General features: G+C 58.6%; 2 protein-coding genes and 1 long non-coding RNA gene across 3 annotated transcripts; 1 reads left to right on the top strand and 2 right to left on the bottom strand.

Moving 5' to 3' along the window:
• Positions 1–3,085: 3,085 nt before the first annotated feature.
• HSPB7 (heat shock protein family B (small) member 7) lies at positions 3,086–5,833 on the top strand. The gene is made up of 3 exons (XM_079117473.1): positions 3,086–3,310; positions 3,824–3,957; positions 5,035–5,833. The coding sequence occupies exons 1-3, from the start codon at positions 3,115–3,117 to the stop codon at positions 5,212–5,214; spliced, it is 510 nt and encodes a 169-aa protein (XP_078973599.1). The 5' UTR covers positions 3,086–3,114; the 3' UTR covers positions 5,215–5,833.
• LOC306647903 lies at positions 3,162–3,825 on the bottom strand. Its single transcript, XR_013760211.1, has 2 exons — positions 3,395–3,825; positions 3,162–3,348 (listed from the first exon to the last, which is right to left on the bottom strand). It is a non-coding gene; the product is annotated as an uncharacterized lncRNA (long non-coding RNA).
• Positions 5,834–11,544: 5,711 nt separating the features above from the next.
• SRARP (steroid receptor associated and regulated protein) lies at positions 11,545–16,957 on the bottom strand. Its single transcript, XM_079117434.1, has 3 exons — positions 16,827–16,957; positions 14,759–15,557; positions 11,545–11,656 (listed from the first exon to the last, which is right to left on the bottom strand). Exons 1-2 carry the CDS (start codon positions 16,894–16,896, stop codon positions 15,130–15,132), a joined length of 498 nt encoding a protein of 165 aa, XP_078973560.1. The 5' UTR covers positions 16,897–16,957; the 3' UTR covers positions 11,545–11,656; positions 14,759–15,129.
• Between the last annotated feature and the right edge of the window lie 535 nt (positions 16,958–17,492).

Genomic DNA, 17,492 nt, shown 5'->3' with positions numbered 1-17,492 from the left:
AGTGCCAGGCCAGCCTGGGCAACATTGCAAGTCCCCAGGATCCATCTCAAAACCCCACCACTAACAGCAAAACACAAGTTGCAGGCCCAGGGCAGAGCCAGGACTCCCACCCAGAGGTGCTGCTGCCTTGGTGGCCCTGTCTTATTCAGGGGCAGGAGGAGCCCAAGGGCAGTGAGCTGGGGAGACTGGAGGCCTCCAGAGCTGGGTGAGGAATTTGGACTTTATCTTGTGTCTGGGCCCTCAAGTCTCAGAGATCTGCCTCTCAAACCCACAGCAATCGGGGGCACTGGCTCTGGCCGGGGGCTCTCCATCTGCAACTCAGTCCATCCTGGCCTCTCCCTGTGAGTCAGGGTGTCCTCATCAATGCAGAGGATAAATAGAGCGCCAGAGAGGTACAGTCACTTGGCCAAGGTCACACAGCAGAGGCTGAACTCAGACCTAGACTTTATCTACCTGGAACTTCTCCAGCCATGGTCTGGGTACAAAGCTGAGGGTTTGAACCTTTGCCACGTTGGGCAAGAGATATGGGACAATTGCCACCCACCCCAAAGCCACTGCTCTGAAAATCTCAGTGGTCCTCCCAGGACTGGCTCAGCTCTGGGACCCTGGGCTGCCTTTGCAGACCAAGTCAACTCGAATAGGAGCGCCTTCAGGGGTGGGGGCTTGTGCTCTGCACAGAACGGCCCGCCCTCACCTCGGCCTCTCCCGCCTGCCCACCACGGACAGTCACAGGATCGCTGGCTGCCCTGTGGACACCCCAAGCCCCAGTCTCTGGTCTCAGGCAGTGCCACCACAACCCCACAGCCAACCCACTGCCCACGCCCCAGCCCCCAGTTTCTCCAAGTGCCTGGCAGACGTGCAGGTCTGAAGCCAGAGCAGCTGTGCCACCCCGACTCTCACCACTGGGAGCCTCGGTTTCCTCTTCTGCCCAGTGAGGTTAGTCTGGGCACAGTGTGCGCCTGAGCTTGTGAGGGCTGTGCCTCCGACGTCCAAGTGCCCCTGCCTAGAACAGTGCCCGGGCAGGTGCTCCCCCACGGCTTCCAGAGCGTGTCCTCGGGCTAGCGTGAGAACAGGTCCCTGGTTCATCCAACGCCCCAAATCAGAACCTTGGCCAGTTATTCTCCCCCAGCACTGAGGATTGAACCCAGGAGTGCTTGGCCAATGAGTTACATCCCCAGCCTTTCTACTTTTCCTTTGGGCACAGGGTCTTGCTAGGTTGCCCAGTCTGGCCTTGAACTTGCGATCCTCCTGCCTCGGCCTCCTGTGTGGCTGGGATGACAGGCCTGGGCCCAGCTGGCTTTGGGGAGCTGGGTTTGGCTGGGGACGCCCTGGATTCAAAGGACTGGATCGTCTTTGAAGCTCCTCCTATCCCTGTGACCCACAGGCCAGCCTGGAGTTGAGGAATGGCCTTCATGACCTTTTGAGGTCCCTCCTGGCCACTGAAGCATTCAGTGTTTGTGTGGATGACGCCTCAGGATGGGGGAAAGGGGAGGAGGGCTGGTGGGCGGGGTGGGTAAAGGGATCCGACATCCAGGGGCCATGACTCAGGCCCTCAGCACCATGACTGAGTGTCTGCATTTAGCCCTGGCTCCTGCTGCGGGCTCCTGGGCCCCTCGTCCTGCCCCCACCTCACCTCACTGCTGGTACCTTCCCTGGGCACTGCCAGAACCCCCTCCGTCAAGATGGGCCAACACAGGCCAGAATCTCCATGGGGCGACAGACCCCTCTTGCTCCAGCGCCACCCTGGCCCCTGGCCCTGCCCTGCCCAGTGACGGCCCTGTGTAGGAGCCCCCAGGGCGAAGCTCCAAGCTGGGCCTCATGGGAGCCGGGGGAGGGGCGGCCCCCCTGTAGTAACACCCCCCCACCCCGTGACGCCTCGGCAGACAGGGGAAGGGGACACTGCACAGAGGTCTTAGAGCGCAGGAAGGCCCTGCCACAGAGACGGGGCACCTGGACGGGGCTCCAGTGGACTGAGCAATCAGGTCTCGGGTGAGGGAAGGAAGGGGAGGCGCTGGAGCAGAGCAAAGGCCCCAGACCGCCACCTGGACAGAGCTGTCCCCTGCGTCCACCTCCTGGCCCAGCCCCTCAGCCGCGGCTCTCTGAGCAGGGGGCACAGGCGGGCTTCTCGGGGCTCTGGGCCAGCCTGTTGCCACAGCGCACCTTCAGGAGGGTCTGGGATCCGACACCTCCAGCTTCTAATCCCACCCCTCTCCCTTCACAAGGTCTAGTCCTCTGAGGCTCCATTTCTCAGTCTATAAAATGGGCACGATTCCTCCTCCTGTGAGCTTGGGGGTCCCAGGGGGCCCCGCTGGAGAGCTCCCAGTGGGGACTCTGGGTCCAGAATGCTCCTCTAGCTCAGAGTCGCCTGCCTGCAGCCCAGGATCTCCTCTGAGCTGGAGGTCAAGCTGGCAGTTGCTGGGAACTTGACCTCCTAGATCTTTAGGGACAATGACCAAATTATCTGCCCCACCCCCAGTGTGGGCCCAACCCCCAGCCCTGCCTGGCACTGCCAGCTTTCTTCTCTCTGGGCCCCTAAGTATTCCGAGAAGGGGGTAGGGGACAAGGAATCCAGGTCCCCGAGGGAGCTGGGAGGGCCATAGCTGCACACTCTACCCACCCCGCAGGGCTGCCCGAGCCTGCCCAGCACCCAGCAGGGGTCCTGCCCCTCTAGGGCCTCAAGGAGCACTCTGATGGGGGAAGCACAGTCCCCAGAGAGTCCCCGAGCTGCTGGAGGAGTCACCAAACCTACAGAGTCCTAGGGCAGCACAGGACTCCAGCACAGGGCCAGGGGACAGGGCCCAGCCTGCCCTGTGGGGTGCGGAGGCCGTGGGGCTGGAGCCAGGCCTGGAATGTCAGGGTGAGCTCAGCCCTCCGGCCTGCGTGTGTCGGGCTGTCAGCAGCGCCGGTTCTCGGAGAAGATTTCCAGCCCCCTCCGGGCCATGGAGAGGCCTAAATTTAGCTGGTAGACAAGGGGGCTGGCCCTGGGCCCAGGGACCGTCGGGCCTTATAAAGCGCTGGCAGTCTGGGCCCAGCACGCTCCCCGGGAGGCCTGCGCCCACATCCTTCTCCTGCCCAGCCTCTGTCCGCCTGGACAGGACCCGGTGCCGCCTGTGGATGAGCCACCGGACCTCCTCCTCCTTCAGAGCGGAGAGAAGTTTCCACTCCTCCTCCTCCTCCTCCTCCTCCTCCTCCTCCTCGGCCTCCCGGGCCCTCCCAGCCCAGGACCCACCCATGGAGAAGGCCTTGAGCATGTTTTCCGAGGACTTCGGCAGCTTCATGCGACCCCACTCCGAGCCCCTGGCCTTCCCAGGCAAGTGCTGGGAATTGAGGGGAGGGGAGATGCTCGGGCTGGGGACCCCCCGGGGGCTGCCACCAGCCAGCAAGGGTGCTGCACACAGCATCCACTTGTGCTGCCAGACAGAGGTGGCCTTGGAAACAGGTGGACCTCCAAGGAGCAATGGTGGCCCTGGGGTGAGATGCGGCTTCGGTGACCGTGCACCTGTGACCAGGCTCTGGCTAGGACCCCAGAGGGCTGGAGGGCAGAGGTGTGGCAGTTGTGGCAGGTGCAGCATGCACCCTCAGCCTCCCGCCTGCATGGGCCGCTGCAGACGGTGCCACACACGTGCACATGCACGCGCAGGCACGCACACTATGTGTCAAGGGAGGCCACCCGCCATGGAAGCTGGGCCAGGACGGTGAGGAGGGGCCCCAAGCTCGGCTGAGGGGAGGTGGCCTGGGACAGCCACCTGCTTCCCAGGAGAGGACCCAGGGCAAGTCTGGACACCACCCCTGCCCGTGCCCAGCTCACGTGCCCTCCCCACAGCCCGCCCTGCGGGGCCTGGCAACATCAAGACCCTCGGAGACGCCTATGAATTTGCGGTGGACGTGAGGGACTTCTCGCCCGAGGACATCATCGTCACCACCTCCAACAACCACATCGAGGTGCGGGCTGAGAAGGTGAGCCGGGCCTCCCCCTGCGCCCCCTGCCTGGCCCCGCCCTCAGCGTCCCCTACTCACACCTCCACCCTGAGACCCCGGACCCTCACCGGTGTCCCCTCCCCACCCAAACTCGCCCAGGCCAGCTGGAGAGCTCGTCCCTGTAGCTCCTGGGGCAGGGGTCCCCCCACCCTCTGAAAGCTGCCAGATTCAGCCTTCAGGAGCCCAATGGGGGTGGGTGGGAGAGGGATAGAGGGATCTGGACATAGGGAACCCAAGGGGTGAGTCACGAGGGACAGGAGGTAGATGACGAGGGTGGCATGAGGAGGCAGTTCTGGCGGCAGAGGCCTCCCCTCCCTGCCCCCCACCTGGGTCCGAGGCTGGACAGAGTCCCTGCAGTTGAGGGTCACACACTCCTGACCACACATTCCTCACCCACAGGTCCCAGGGTCACTGGGTCACCAGAGTCCCTCAGTCTGAGCTCCCAGGAGACACTGGGGCCTTCGCCTCAGAGAAAGGCGTGGCCCGGTCTGCTGAGGAAGTGGCCCCAGGCCACAGTGGCCATCGCCTGTCAGAGATGGGCACAGGCTCCTCTGACCCCAGGGGCTTCCTCCCCTGGGCACACGGAGCTGGTCCTGAGAACCCCGGCCACCAGTGCCAAGGACCAGGGCCAGGGGCAGCACGTGCCAGCCCCGCCACCCTGACAGTGACTCAGCCGGCTAGACTCCTCTGGACGCTATGTGCTGGCTGAGCTGCGGGGGTGGGTGGTGGCCTGGTCCTGGTAGGCAGGCCCCGCGTGTCTGGGTATCCAAGAGGGCATTGCTAAGGAGTCCAGAGTCCTATCTGTCACAGCCTCTGCCCTTGCTGGGGCCACCCCGGCGCTGAGCCCCTTGTCCTCCCTTGGGACTACTGGAGCCCCTCCATGCACGTCTGCACCTGTCCCTGCAGAGCCAGTGGCTGCCCTGGCCACCCCTCCACACTGACAGCAGAAGCCCTCAGCCCTCGGGCCCGGCTGGGACAGGACTGGGGAGAAGGGCTTGTGGCTTGAGGTGAGCAGGACAGGCGGGGACGGCCTGCCTGACCTATGGCCCTCCACAGCTGGCGGCAGACGGCACGGTCATGAACACCTTTGCTCACAAGTGTCAGCTGCCGGAGGACGTGGACCCGACATCGGTGACCTCAGCCCTGCGGGAGGACGGCAGCCTCACCATACGGGCACGGCGTCACCCACACACAGAGCATGTCCAGCAGATCTTCCGGACGGAGATAAAAATCTGAGGGCCTCCCCCGCCCCGCCCACCCCAGCCACCTCCCCTGGCTGGCCTGCCAGCCGCGTCTCCCTGCCCCTCCATGGCAGCCTGCAGGACCTCTCAGCCCCCACAGCCCCAGGCCCCAGGCGGGCCAGCCCCTCTGCCCAGGGCAGGCCAAGGACCCCCCTTGCCTCACCCGTGGACCCCAGATTCCAGATATGGTCTCCTTTACTTAATTCGGGGGTTGGGAGGGACAGGGAGGTCCCACAGAACTCACTTCGGGGAAAGAGGATGGGGACAGGCAGGGCTTCTGGGCGAATCATCTGCAGAGCAGACAGACAGACCAATCCTTTGATCTGTGGACTCTCTGCAAGGCACGGGCAGCGGTCTGGGGACGGGAACTGCCTTGGCCAAGGGGAGCAGACGAGAGGAGGCCAAAGGCAGAGGTGCCCATCCAGATGGAACTGCAGGGCCCAGGGAGGCCAGGAGACGGCCATCCCGGAAACCTCCCTCTGCCACCCTCCAAGCCCCAAACCAGATGGCAGGCTGCCCGCTGCCCTGTGCCCCAGCCAGCCAGCTGTGCCAGGCTGGGCACGTTGTGTCTGTGCTCAGATGGGGTTTTTCCAATACAGCTGGTTGGTGATAAATGGTGTGAAACTCCTGCTGTGCCTGACCTGCTGGTGCCTCCAGGTGAGGCTGGGCCAAAGAGAGGCTGCTCTCCAGCAGACAGGACCCCGGGGTGCGGGTGGAAACAGGGATCTCGCAGCCGTCCCTCCCCCTTCTCAATCTATGAACCTAGAGCTCGGTGTGTGTAATGCACGCACACACACACACACATGCATGCGCACACACGTGCACACAGGCACACACACATGCATACCCATGCACATGCATGCACACGCACACATGCACACGCCCGCACATCTCATTATCCCTCAAATACTCAGCACTAACCAATGGCGGAGGCTGGATTGGGAGCATTCAAAAATTGGATTAGCCTGGGAACTGGGGCCGAAACCTGTAATCCTGCCAACTCACGAGGCCAAGGCAGAAAAACAGAAAGTTCAAGGCCAGCCTGGGCAATGTAGCAAGACCCTGTCTCAAAATAAAAATAAAAAGGGCTGGGGATGTGGCTCAGTGGTGGAGTACTCCTGGGTTCAATCCTCAGTACCCCCCAAAAAAACCAAAACACCAGACTTAGTGTTTCCATTTTTATCAACGGGAAAACCGAGTCTGAGCTGTAGGGTGTCAGGCTTTTTCGCTGAAGGTGGGATTTGAACCCAGGATGCCTCAGCTGCTGGCAGCCCCCGCCTCTGCGCACTGAGGTTCCTCTCAGGCCCCGCGGCCTGCACCCCGACGCTCCTCATCCTGCTGGGAAGGGCAGTCACAGGAAGCCCTTCAGTCCAGCTTCCTCCTGGTCCCAGAGCCAGGCTAGGGAGCCCACCGACCTTCAACCTGGGGAGCCTCAACCGCCCCAAAGACTGGCTCAGTCTCCCACACAGAAGGGTGAGGGTGAGTGATGGCTCAGTCTTTGGGAGCCCAGGCAGGTGGCGCCCCTGCCTCAGCCCTCGGGGTGCAGGGAGCCACTCTGGGGCCCTGGGGAAGAAGTGATGGGGCCCCCGGAGAGTGTGGGGCTGGAACCCCTGCAGACTGTGGGGTCCACCGCCTGGACTCCTCTACCCAGCCAGGAGGGGGAACCCCAGGATAAATAGACAAGTTCAAGTTCAAGTCCTCAGGAAACATGGGTGCCCCCTGGCCTCCCTGGGCTCCCCAGACCCACCTGCAGGAATCCCAGGATTATTTCAGTGAAAATCTCTGCACACTCAGTCCCCCAGCTGCTTGCTTCCTCCCTTTACATTCAAGAGACATTTATTGTTCGTTACTATGTACCCAGAACTGCACCCAGCACTGTCCCAGGCGAAGGGACACAAAATTGGGAAGGTTGCACAAGGTCGCCTGACTTTTGAAGTCCTTCTACCCGATGGAGGCTCTGAGGCCCAGAGAGGCTGAGTGACTGGCCCAAGGTCACACAGCTCCTGAGCACAGCCGGCTGGAAGCGGGGGACAAGGTGGAGTGCTGGCTGGTGCAGGAAGCCTGGGGGGCTCTCTGGAGGAACCCCCACCCGGAACACCCCCAGACACGACTGAAATCGGAGTACCAGGCACTGCGGTCAGAGGACGGGAGGGAGGAGAAGGGGTGCGGTATTTCCAGCCTCCATGACTCACTGATTCCACTGGGCTATTTGCAGACCCGACATTCATCCGCGCGGGGCTGGGGGTGGGGACAGGCCCAACGGGCTTCGCGTCTTCGCCCCCCACCCAAGGTCAAGTTCGCCTGGGCGCCGGGACCCCAGCCAGGCAGCTGCCTCGGGATGGGAAAGGGGGCGACTTCCCGGTGGGATCGCAGTGTGGGGCACCAGGGCTGCGCCGGAGAGCGATCGGCCGCTAGGGACCGGCTGGTCCGGTCTCAGGGAGCCCTTGGCCGGCGCTCCAGCCAAGGTGACCCTGCGGCAGGCGAAGGCGGGGACGTGGGGGCGCCGCCCGCCGATCCTCGGCTCCACCCCCCGCGGGCGGCTTTGTCTCCGCGGACCCCTTCCAGGCTAAACATAGGCCGGGCTGCCCCCGCCCGGGAGGAGTAATTTTAGCTGCCCATTCATCGAGCGCCCAGTGTGTGCCAGGCGCACTGCTCATCCCCACCGCCGTCCCACAAGGTAGGTACTAATTATAATCGGACGGAGAAGGATATGGAGGTTCAGAGAGGACAAGTAACTGGCCCAAGGTCACCCAGCTTGTAAGTTGCCTGGCTGGAATTTGAATCTTTGACTCTCTGAGAGTTCTCTGCTGGGTCAGCCCCATCAATCCACCCCCACCCAACAGGAAGTCATGGACCCCCCCAACCCCCCACAGCTCTTTCAGGGAAAGGGGACTTGCAGGTCTTGTAACTTTGGGGGAAGTGGAAAGGATGTAACCTCTGTCCTGGAGACCTGTGGGGAAGTCTAGGCCAGGTGGTGTCACAGACCCTAAGAGTGATAGGGGACAGACCACTGAGTGGTGGGCAAGGGGTTAGGGAGTAATTCTATAGCCTGGGGCCACCGTGCTGTTCGCACACACCGCCTTCACCTTTAAGAAGCGATTTACCTGCAGCCCTGTCTGGCTTAAGTCCACAGGTCTGTTACCTTCCTCAGCAGACCACCTGTTACCGCAGGAGAGAAGCGGCCTCCAGGACCAGGACAACACAACCCTGCAGGGGCACTTCCGTGACCCCTACGCAGACCAGGTTTGAGAACTCAGGGAGATAAAGATAATTCCTCCTAATCATAAAATCCGTAAGAACGGATTCCAAGTAGAACCAGTCAGCAAGGGCCAAAGTGACCCAGAGCTGTCACGCACCCCGGGTACTTGAAGGTCTGATGTCATCCTGTTGTCAGTCAAAAGTCAAGAGGTGGACCTGGGCGGGCCTCTCTGGAAACGTCCCCGGAGCCCTGTCACAGCGAGGGCAGAGAGGCCCCTGTCCCTCTGGTCTGAGAGGACCCACTCTCTCCTTTAAGAGGGTACCCTGTTCTCCCTTCCATCCCATCTAGTAAACTCACGCCTGTTACTCTGAGTGACATGTCTGAAATCCTTCTGGCCTGTTTGTAAGAATCGGGGTTGGAAAGGGGGTCTCTGTGCTGCCTCCGTTTCTCTGAAGGCCCCAGCCCTGTAAGAAAAAGACAGAAGATGTTCCTTTTTTAAGGTCAAAGGCCTCTTCCTCCAGAAAGCCCTCCAGAGGTGCCAGCTCAATCACAAAGCACAAGAAGCCTCAGGCTGACATTCAGACCCCCTTCCCAAACCTCGTCTTCCGAAGGAAGCCAATTGGTATGAAAGTAGCGCAGGCCTGGCGGGGAGGGCGGGCAGAGTCGGAGGCCACCCACTTGATTGGCCAGTGCCGCCTCTCAGGAAGCCAGCCAAAAATCATGATATGATGGGGAAACCTAGGCCCAGAGAGGGGTAGGCCTTTCCCAGGGTCACACAGCAAGTTAGCGGTGGAGGTGAAACGAAAATCTCAGGCCCTGTCCCTCCATGGACGCCACCTCCCTCCTCCTGTGTCCCCAGCCCGTCGGGATACCGCTCCCCATGCTGGATAGCACCTTAGTTTGCCATCTTGTTCCCGAGTCTGGATGGAAAAGGGGGGCGTTGGGGACATAGCTCAGTGGGTAGAGTGCTTGCTTTGCAAGCACAAGGCCCTGGGTTTGACCCCCAGCACCGCAAAAAAAAAAAAAAAAAGAAAAAAAAATGACTAATGGATGGAAAAGGAACAATGCAAATGTTTATGGACTGAAAAAGAATCTGGCCAGCCTCAGTCAAGAGTGGGGGTGTCAGTCAAGGACCCTGGAGCCAGACTGTCTGGGGCAGATCTAGACCTGCTGCTTCTGAGCCCTGCGATTCTGAGCAGGTACTCAACCCCCCGCCTCAGTGGGACTTCCGTAAAATGGCCCATGGTCCCCACCTGCTGGGTTGCTTGTACATTCAGTGAATCAACCATGTGAAGTGCTTGGCATGCGGTGGGCACGGAGGACGCCCGGGAAGCCTCGGCTGCTGGGGTCTCATTTAGATTTGATCCCCGTGTCCCCAGAGTCACCCTCACTGCCCCCAGCCCCATTGTGACAGGAGCTTAAAGCTCCTCCCCCTCAAAGGAGGTCCAGCCTGGGCCCTGGGGGCAGAGAGGGAAGGGGTCTCCAAGGCGGGCAGGCTGCCCTCTCAGGTGGCTCTGCGGGGCCAGCCAGCAGGGTTTAGTGGACACTGGGGAAGTGCCAAGCTCTTATGTAGTGGGGGTGGTGGCTTTCCGGGCAAGACAAGGTCCCACTTAGCCAGGTTCTAGCCCCAAACAAGAGGTGCTGGAGCTGCTGGCCTGTGCCCGCGCCGGGCTCTGCGGGGTTGCTGTTTACAGTCAGCACAGCCAGGCCAGCCTCAGCCAGCACCCGGTGCCCTCTGCCCATAGCCAGTGGGGGCCGGTGCCAAGTCCTGGGGCCTCCTGTGGGGACCTGGGGGCTACAAGAAGGGGTGAGGGTCCTTTGGCTGCTCCCGGAAGGGCACAGAGCCAGGCTGCTGGCCAGGGGGCCGGAGAGGAGAGGCAGGTTGCTTGGGTGCTGTGACATTGGGGACTTAGCCCCGAGAGGTGTGGCAGCCAACCTGGGGCCATTCTGGCACTCAGGTTCCACTCGCTGGTTCAGTGACGCCGTCCACTTGCGACTGGTGGAGTCAGCCAGTGGGGACCTGTAATCCGGGTTGGTAGGAAAAATCCAAGGTCAGGCCACCTCTGTTTCAAACGGACACTGCACTTGTCCATCCCTTGGTCAGTCGATGGTCACTTGAGCTGTTCTCACCTCTAAGCTTTTGTGACTTGTACGGCTGACACGCGGGCTTCGTATGAGCGGGTCTTCCTGTGCCCGTGGGCGTGGGCCCAGAGCGGAGCAGCTGGGTCTCGTGGAGGCTCCATGCTGCTTTGAGAAAACCCCAGACTGTTTTTCCAAAAGAGGCTTCTGCCCTTTGACCTTCCCACTGAAGGTTCTGCTCACCTTGGCCTGGGGTGGAGCTCAGGGGAGCGCTGGCCTGCAGCGAGCAGGCCCTGGGTTCCATCCCCAGCACCGCCCCACACACACTCACATTTTCCTTGCCTCGGGGTTAATGAGGGGACCAGTAAGATGTTGCCCCCAGTTCAAGGGGGACTCCAAGGACGCAGGCATAGATCAGGGGACACCGAAGTGCATGCGCTTCTTCCATGGCAGGTTGTGGAGGGCAGGGCTGGCCGCAGGGCAGGACAGAACCTGCTTACCTGTACACACCTGTGTGGTGTTTCTGTGTGTTGTTTACAATCACAGAGGAGTCAGGTGGCTCTCAGGGAAGTGAAGCAGCTCAGCCCCCGGGAACCAGACAGCGCAGACTGCGTGGGAGGCACCCAGGGGTGTTTTTTGCTTATTTAAAAAAAAAATAATTTACTTAGGCAGTGCTGGGGACAGAGCCAGGGCCTCGTGCATGCTAGGCAAGCACCCTGCCACGGAGCTGTCCTGCCCCAGCCCATCCCAAATGCTCTTATGCTTCCTTTACCTCGGGCCTCCCTCCAAACCTCCTCTGAGTGACTGTCACCCACCTCCATGCCAATGGCTCTCCTGTCACCAGCCTCAGCCCCAGACCAGAGCTGCAGTAGGGGAGGGATCAGCAGCTGCCCCACCTCCCCATATGTCCCAGGGGTCTCTGTATGCCTGGGTCCTGCTGAACCGGTCATCTTCCCACGTTCCGACTCACCCTCCACCACGTGGAGGGCCCCACTCACCCGCTGAGTCACCGAACACTCCCTGCACGCCAGGCCTGCCCTCACTCACTCACTCAGCAAGTGTGCACCAAGCGCCTAAAGCACACTCTGCTTCCACGCCAGGCTTGGGTTTGGGCTCTGCCTCTCTCTGGTTGGAGATCTCTGTGCCTCCATTTCCTCATCTGTAAAGCAATGAAAATCATACCCACTGCCAAGGCTGTAACGGGTGAAGTCAACTGGTGTTGCCGGTGGTGCCTAAGAACTGTCTGGCCTGTAGGCTCGGTGGGGCACACTTGTAATTCCAGAGACTCAGGAGGCTGAGGCAGGAGCATGGCAAGTTCAAGGTCAGCCTGGGCAACTTAATGAGGCCCCCTCTCAAAATAAAATAATAAAAAGCCTGGGATGTAGCCCAGTGATTGGCACCATTGAGTTCAATCCTCAGTACCATCAGGAAAAAAAAAAAAAAAAAAGAATTAAGCTGCACATGGTGGTACACGCCTGTAATCCCAGCAGCTAGGAGGCAGAGGCAGGAGGATCACAAGTTCAAAGCCAGCCTCAGCAACTTAGCGAGACCCTGAGAAACTTAGCAAGACCCTGTCTCAAAATAAAACTAAACAAAAGGGACTGGATGTGGCTCAGTGGTTAAACACCTCTGAACTCACTGGGTTCAATCGTGGCTACCAAAAAAAAAAAATCTAGACAATAGTAATAGTGACTCTGCCTTTACTGAGCAAGTGATAAATGAATGAGCTCTCTGAATCTTCACCAAGACCCCACTACTAATTCTGAAATGTCACCATGCCTGGCACAAAGCGACCACTTGTTATTCTGGATGAAAGGGCGTTGATTAGAAGGAAGCCTGACTTGGGAAACACCCACCAAGCTGCTGGCAGGTGCTTCTGTGAGTGCGCAGTGCTCGCCAGTCTGAGGATAGGGCGACACCTCCTGGTGGGGGTGTGGATGTGCAGCCACAAGACTGCTTTCCTCCAGGGTCTTAGGGGTCTTTGCAGCCTTGACTTAGGCTGACCTCAAGATAGCTTTCCTAATAGACGTATGTCGCCCAGCTTACTCTACTTTTGCACTGCCCCACGCATGCCAGATAAGTGCTTTACTACTGAGCTCCACCACAGCCCTCATCCAGATTATAACTGTCACCTCCTCTCTGGTGGCTCCCTTCTCTCAGCCTCCAGGGCTTCCAACAGTCTGCCTACGTTCTTTTCAAAGGTGAGCTTGGGCCTGGCGTCTCTGCTTACGATTTCCTGTGTTCCATTCAGAACAAAACTAAAGATTCATAATCTCTTTGATCTCTAATTTGACTTCTGCCCCTGTCCCCAACTAGAGGACAAGCTCCTTCATGCTAGGCCTTGTCTGTCTTATTCATTGATCCATTCCAGGGTCTAGCCCAGAGCCTGGCATACACTGGTGACTAATCAATATTTGGTGAATGAATGCATGAATGGTCAGACTGAATGGCCCTGGTCCTCCTGCCTAAAGCCCACTGGACCCCTCCCCTTGCGTACTCACTCTCTGGTCAGATCTGTTTAGCTATCACTTCCTGCAGGATGCCCTCGCTGACCTCCTGTCCCCAGAGTGAACCGGTCACCTTCCTCTGTGCCTGACATCTTGGTTTCCCTTGCTGTTACACTTTGTGTTTTAAAATTTTATTTTATTTATGTTTATTGTTTTAGTCAGCTTTTTCACCGCTGTGACTGAAAGACCCGAGAAGAACAATTTTAGAGAAGGAAAAGTTTCTTTGGGGGCTCACAGTTTCGGAGATCTCAGTCCATAGACAGACAGCTCCATTGCTCTGGGCGCAAGATGAGGCAGGACATGGCAGAGGGGTGTGGCGGAGGAGAGCAGCTGGGGACATGGCACCAGGAAGCAGAGAGCTCTACTCAACTAGGACAGAATATATACCTCCAAGGCGCGCCCCCAGGGACCGACCTCCTGCAGCACAGTTACCACCCAGTTAATCCCTCTCAGGGGATTAATGCACCAATTAAGTTAAAAACGCTCATAACCCTATCACTTCACCTCTGAACTTTCTTGCATTGTCTCACACGTGAGCTTTTGGGGGACCCCTCTGACCTAAACCATCACAGTTGTCATTGTTATTGTTATTACTATGGTACTGGGGATTGAACCCAGGGCACTCTGCCACAGCTTCCTTCCCTTCTTTGGGACAGGGTTCTACTAAGTTCCCAAGGCTGGCCTTGAACTTGCCTCTGCCTCCTAAGAGACGGGGACTACAGGCATGTGCCATCATGCCCAGCTCTTGCAACCACACTTATTGGGAGCTGGTAACTGCTTCCCTTCTTTTCTTGCCCACCAGGCTGTACGCTGCTGGAGCAGAGTTGCGTCTAGTCTCTCAGGGTCCCCTCTGCCCAGAAGAGACCCTCCCAAATGAGGCCCACCATTAGGAATGAGAACTTGGGCACCAGACTAACTCAACTGTACCAGCCTGTGGACCTCGAGAGCAGTCCTCAGCCTCTCTGTGCCTCTGTTCCTAACCAGAGAAATGGGCACAAAAACAGTGTTCCCTTACACCACACCGTGAGAACCTCGGTTCCCAGGCACAGAGGAAATGGCCAGTGTGTGTTCATTGTCAGGGTTTGTAGATGCCTAGCCAAATTGTCACTGAACAAATAAATGAACGTGTGGCAGTTTTTATCCGGGCGCTGACGCCATCAGTGACCCCACCTTGCTCTGGAACGGGACGGCCCTGTGGGGACGTGCTCCCTTGTTTCCTGTATCCCTAGCGGGCAGTATGAGCCCGGTGTGGGTGATGCTCAATACACCATCTCCATTTGCTCGGATGTGATGCCCGTTTCACTTCTGAGCACCTCCGTCCCTTCGGGGAAGCCAGTTCTCCTTACGGGCTAGCTTGGATCCTCAGGTCACCCCAGGCTGCCTTCTGGGATTGAGTTTCCTTTGGCCACTGCCCCAAGCCTCCCAACCCCCTGCCACACCCTCGAGTGGCCCATCCAGTGGCCCATGCCCTCCCAGCCGCCTCCCCGCCTGCATCTGAACCAAGATGACAGCAGCTGCATGCCAGCCCTGCCTGTCACGCAGGGGCACTGGCCCCCGCCATGGTCTGCCTGGGTCAAGATGCAGCAGGTGCCCTGGCGAGGCTGGATTCCCACAGGGCCGGCTGCTTCCCACGTTTCCAACAGTCCCTTAAGTGTCCCCTGCTCTGCAAGGCCTCTCCCGAGCACCATATCAGGAGCGCTGTCCCCCAGCCACGCCTGCCTGGCAGCTGGCTTCAGTTCCTGCCTAGCACTCACTGGGGTTCAAAATCACCTTCTTTATTTATTTGGTTGCTCGTTGGACTCTTCTTCCCACCCCCAGCCCCGAGAATATAAGCTTCAAGAAAACCAGAAGGACGCCCCAGCTCTGCCCAGGGCCAGCACGTAGAAGATGCTCCCTTAGTATCCGCTGGGCCAACCATTAGTCTCTTTCCATGCAGGGGTGTCCTGGTGGGCCTTGGCTGAAAGGCTGGCAGGGACAGGAAGGATGGAGGACACAGACGTGCACCAGACGTTGTCTCCCTTGTCCTTTAGTGGGCCTGGGGAAAGGAGGCTGGCCTGGGAGTCACAGCCCCCGGGGAATTGGGACCTGGTATGGCAACCCCTCTTCCCACAGCCCACCCTTCCCGTTAATCAGTCTGCCCACAGACACAGGAAGAGAGAGCTTTGAGGGAGCCCTTGACTGTCCCCCAGGTTGAAGACCTTGCGGGCCCAGTCTTTAAAGGGCTCCCCTTGGCTTTTGGAACCCCCTGGGGGCAGGGCAGGCCATCTGCAGGGGAAGTGGGGCCCATAACTCCTCTGCAGGATGGCAGGGCATCCTTGGCCTGGGCGAGGCAGCCCCCACCCAAGGGGGTGTCCAGAGCTGATTGGGGCCGGTTTTCCCCACAGAATACAATATAGGTCTTCATGGGCAGACGGACAGGTCCCTGGCTGCGACTGGGGACTTGGGGCAGCACTGGGGGTGCCGCCAGGGAGAGCCGCTTCCCCCGGACACAGTCGATGATGACAGTCATGTGGGCGGTGGGCACGGCCGTCTGCCGGCGGGCCAGCTTCCCACCTAGGAGGAGGGGAAAGACCAAGGTTTGCAAGAGCACAGCAAGGGACAGGGTCTCACTGAGTCATTCGTTCATCTGTTCTGTAGGGTGAGTGATGCACGGTGACAGGACAGGTGGGACTTAGAATATGACTTCAGCATGGGAGAGACCCAAGTTTATTTTTACGCTATTTTTGGTGGCACCGGGGATGGAACCCCGTGCCTTGCACACACTGGGCAAGCGCCCTACTGCTCTGCGGTGCCCCCAGCCCGAGACCCAAGTTGAATTCCTGGTTTCTGAACCCATCACCATCTACCTTCCAGGAGCCCCAAGTCCAGCACACCAGGGCTTCTCCACGTTCCCGTGCACAGGAACTGCCCAGGGGCCGTGCTCCTGGGGCCTAGGGGCGCTGACGTGCTGCCTTTCTAACAAGCTCCCAAGAGATGCGGATTCTGTTGGTCCACGGACCACACTGGGAACAGCAAGATCCTCAGTCAAGAGGAAGAGGAAGGCCGTTTACAGGTGAGGAAGCTGAAGCTCAACTCATGTGGCATTGGTGGTCCTCGGGGCTCGCCATGGCGTACCACACCCCACGCACACATGATCTTTTCTTATTTGTAACTTTTTCTGCAGCATTGGGAATTAAACCCAGGGGTTCAAGCATGCTAGGCAAATACCACTGAGCTACTATACGCCAGCCCTTTTAATTTCATTTTATTTGTGGTACTGGAGATTGAACCCAGGGAGTGCACCACTGAGCTATAGCTCTTTTTATTTTGAGACAGGGTCTAAGTTGCTGTCCTCTAACTTGGAATCCTCCTGCCTCAGCCTCCCGAGTCACTGGGACTATAGGTGTGCACCATCATACCTGAATTTTCCCCTCAGAATTTTGTCCATGGCCTCAGAGAATCCTATCCATGCCCAGTGTTATCTGCCTAGGGATCCCCGCCTCCTCCCTAGCTCAGAGCCTATTAAGTGGTAAGAAGAGTGAACAAACAAATCAATCGATTTATCAATAAAGCAAGGGTCAAAGCTGGTCTGTCTAAATCCACAGTCTGTGCTCTTAAAAAAGCAACTTTTCACATTAACTAAATGATATGCCTGTTCTCTTGATTATGCACTCTTCACCCGGCTGGTAGGACACTTCTGTGCTGGTAGGGTGGCTAATTCAGGAAGCACATGAAGCTCCCCCACGCCACCGTGGGGTGTCTGCCCTCAGACCCCCACCTGGCCTGCCCACCTCCCCTCAGCTGGTCTTCCTTCCGGGCTGAGGTGCCCTTGCCACCTCTTACCAGAGCTGGTCTCTAGGCCGGTGTCTTTGAGACTGGCTCTCCAGTCCCTAGAGTCCTCTGAGGGAGCCATGCTGCTGCCACAGGGCCTGTCCAGGGCTGGCAGGAGGGGACGCGTCCTCACTGCCTCTTGCAGGATGTAGACACTCCACCCTGGGGGCCAGATCTTTTATATTTACCAGATCCGGACCGGATCCCTGAGTGAGCCGCAGGAACTGGCCCGGGGCAGTTAGGGGCTTGCTTTGATCGGCAGGGCTATGTCAACACGACTGTTGTTAGGTCCAGGGGACGGGCTTCCTATGAAAGGGACACTATGTTTTCCCAACTCTAGCTGCTTCCTGACTTGGGCTGGGTCTCTGGAACCTTCTCAGTCAGGCCTCAGTTTCCCAAATCTGTTATTAACTGGCTGGCTCACCACCTGGCTTTCTTGGTTTGTTCTCCACCTAAGAATTGTGCTACGAATACCCAAGTCAACCACTGGTTTCACTGGAAAACAAATGTACTTGAATAGCAAAGTTGACGTAGGTACATTAAATGTAAACAGTATCATTTCCATAAAAAAGAAGTAACTGGAACTGGGGAGACAGCTCAGTTGGTAGAGTACTTGCCTCTCGCACACAAGATCTTGGGTTCAATCCACAGCACTACAAAAAAAAAAAAAAAAAAGAA

This window comes from Sciurus vulgaris, assembly GCF_902686455.1.
Source record: "Sciurus vulgaris genome assembly, chromosome: 1".
Classification (NCBI taxonomy): domain Eukaryota; kingdom Metazoa; phylum Chordata; class Mammalia; order Rodentia; family Sciuridae; genus Sciurus; species Sciurus vulgaris.
Note: the sequence above shows the minus strand (reverse complement) of the source record. Positions and strands in the feature narration are given on the sequence as shown.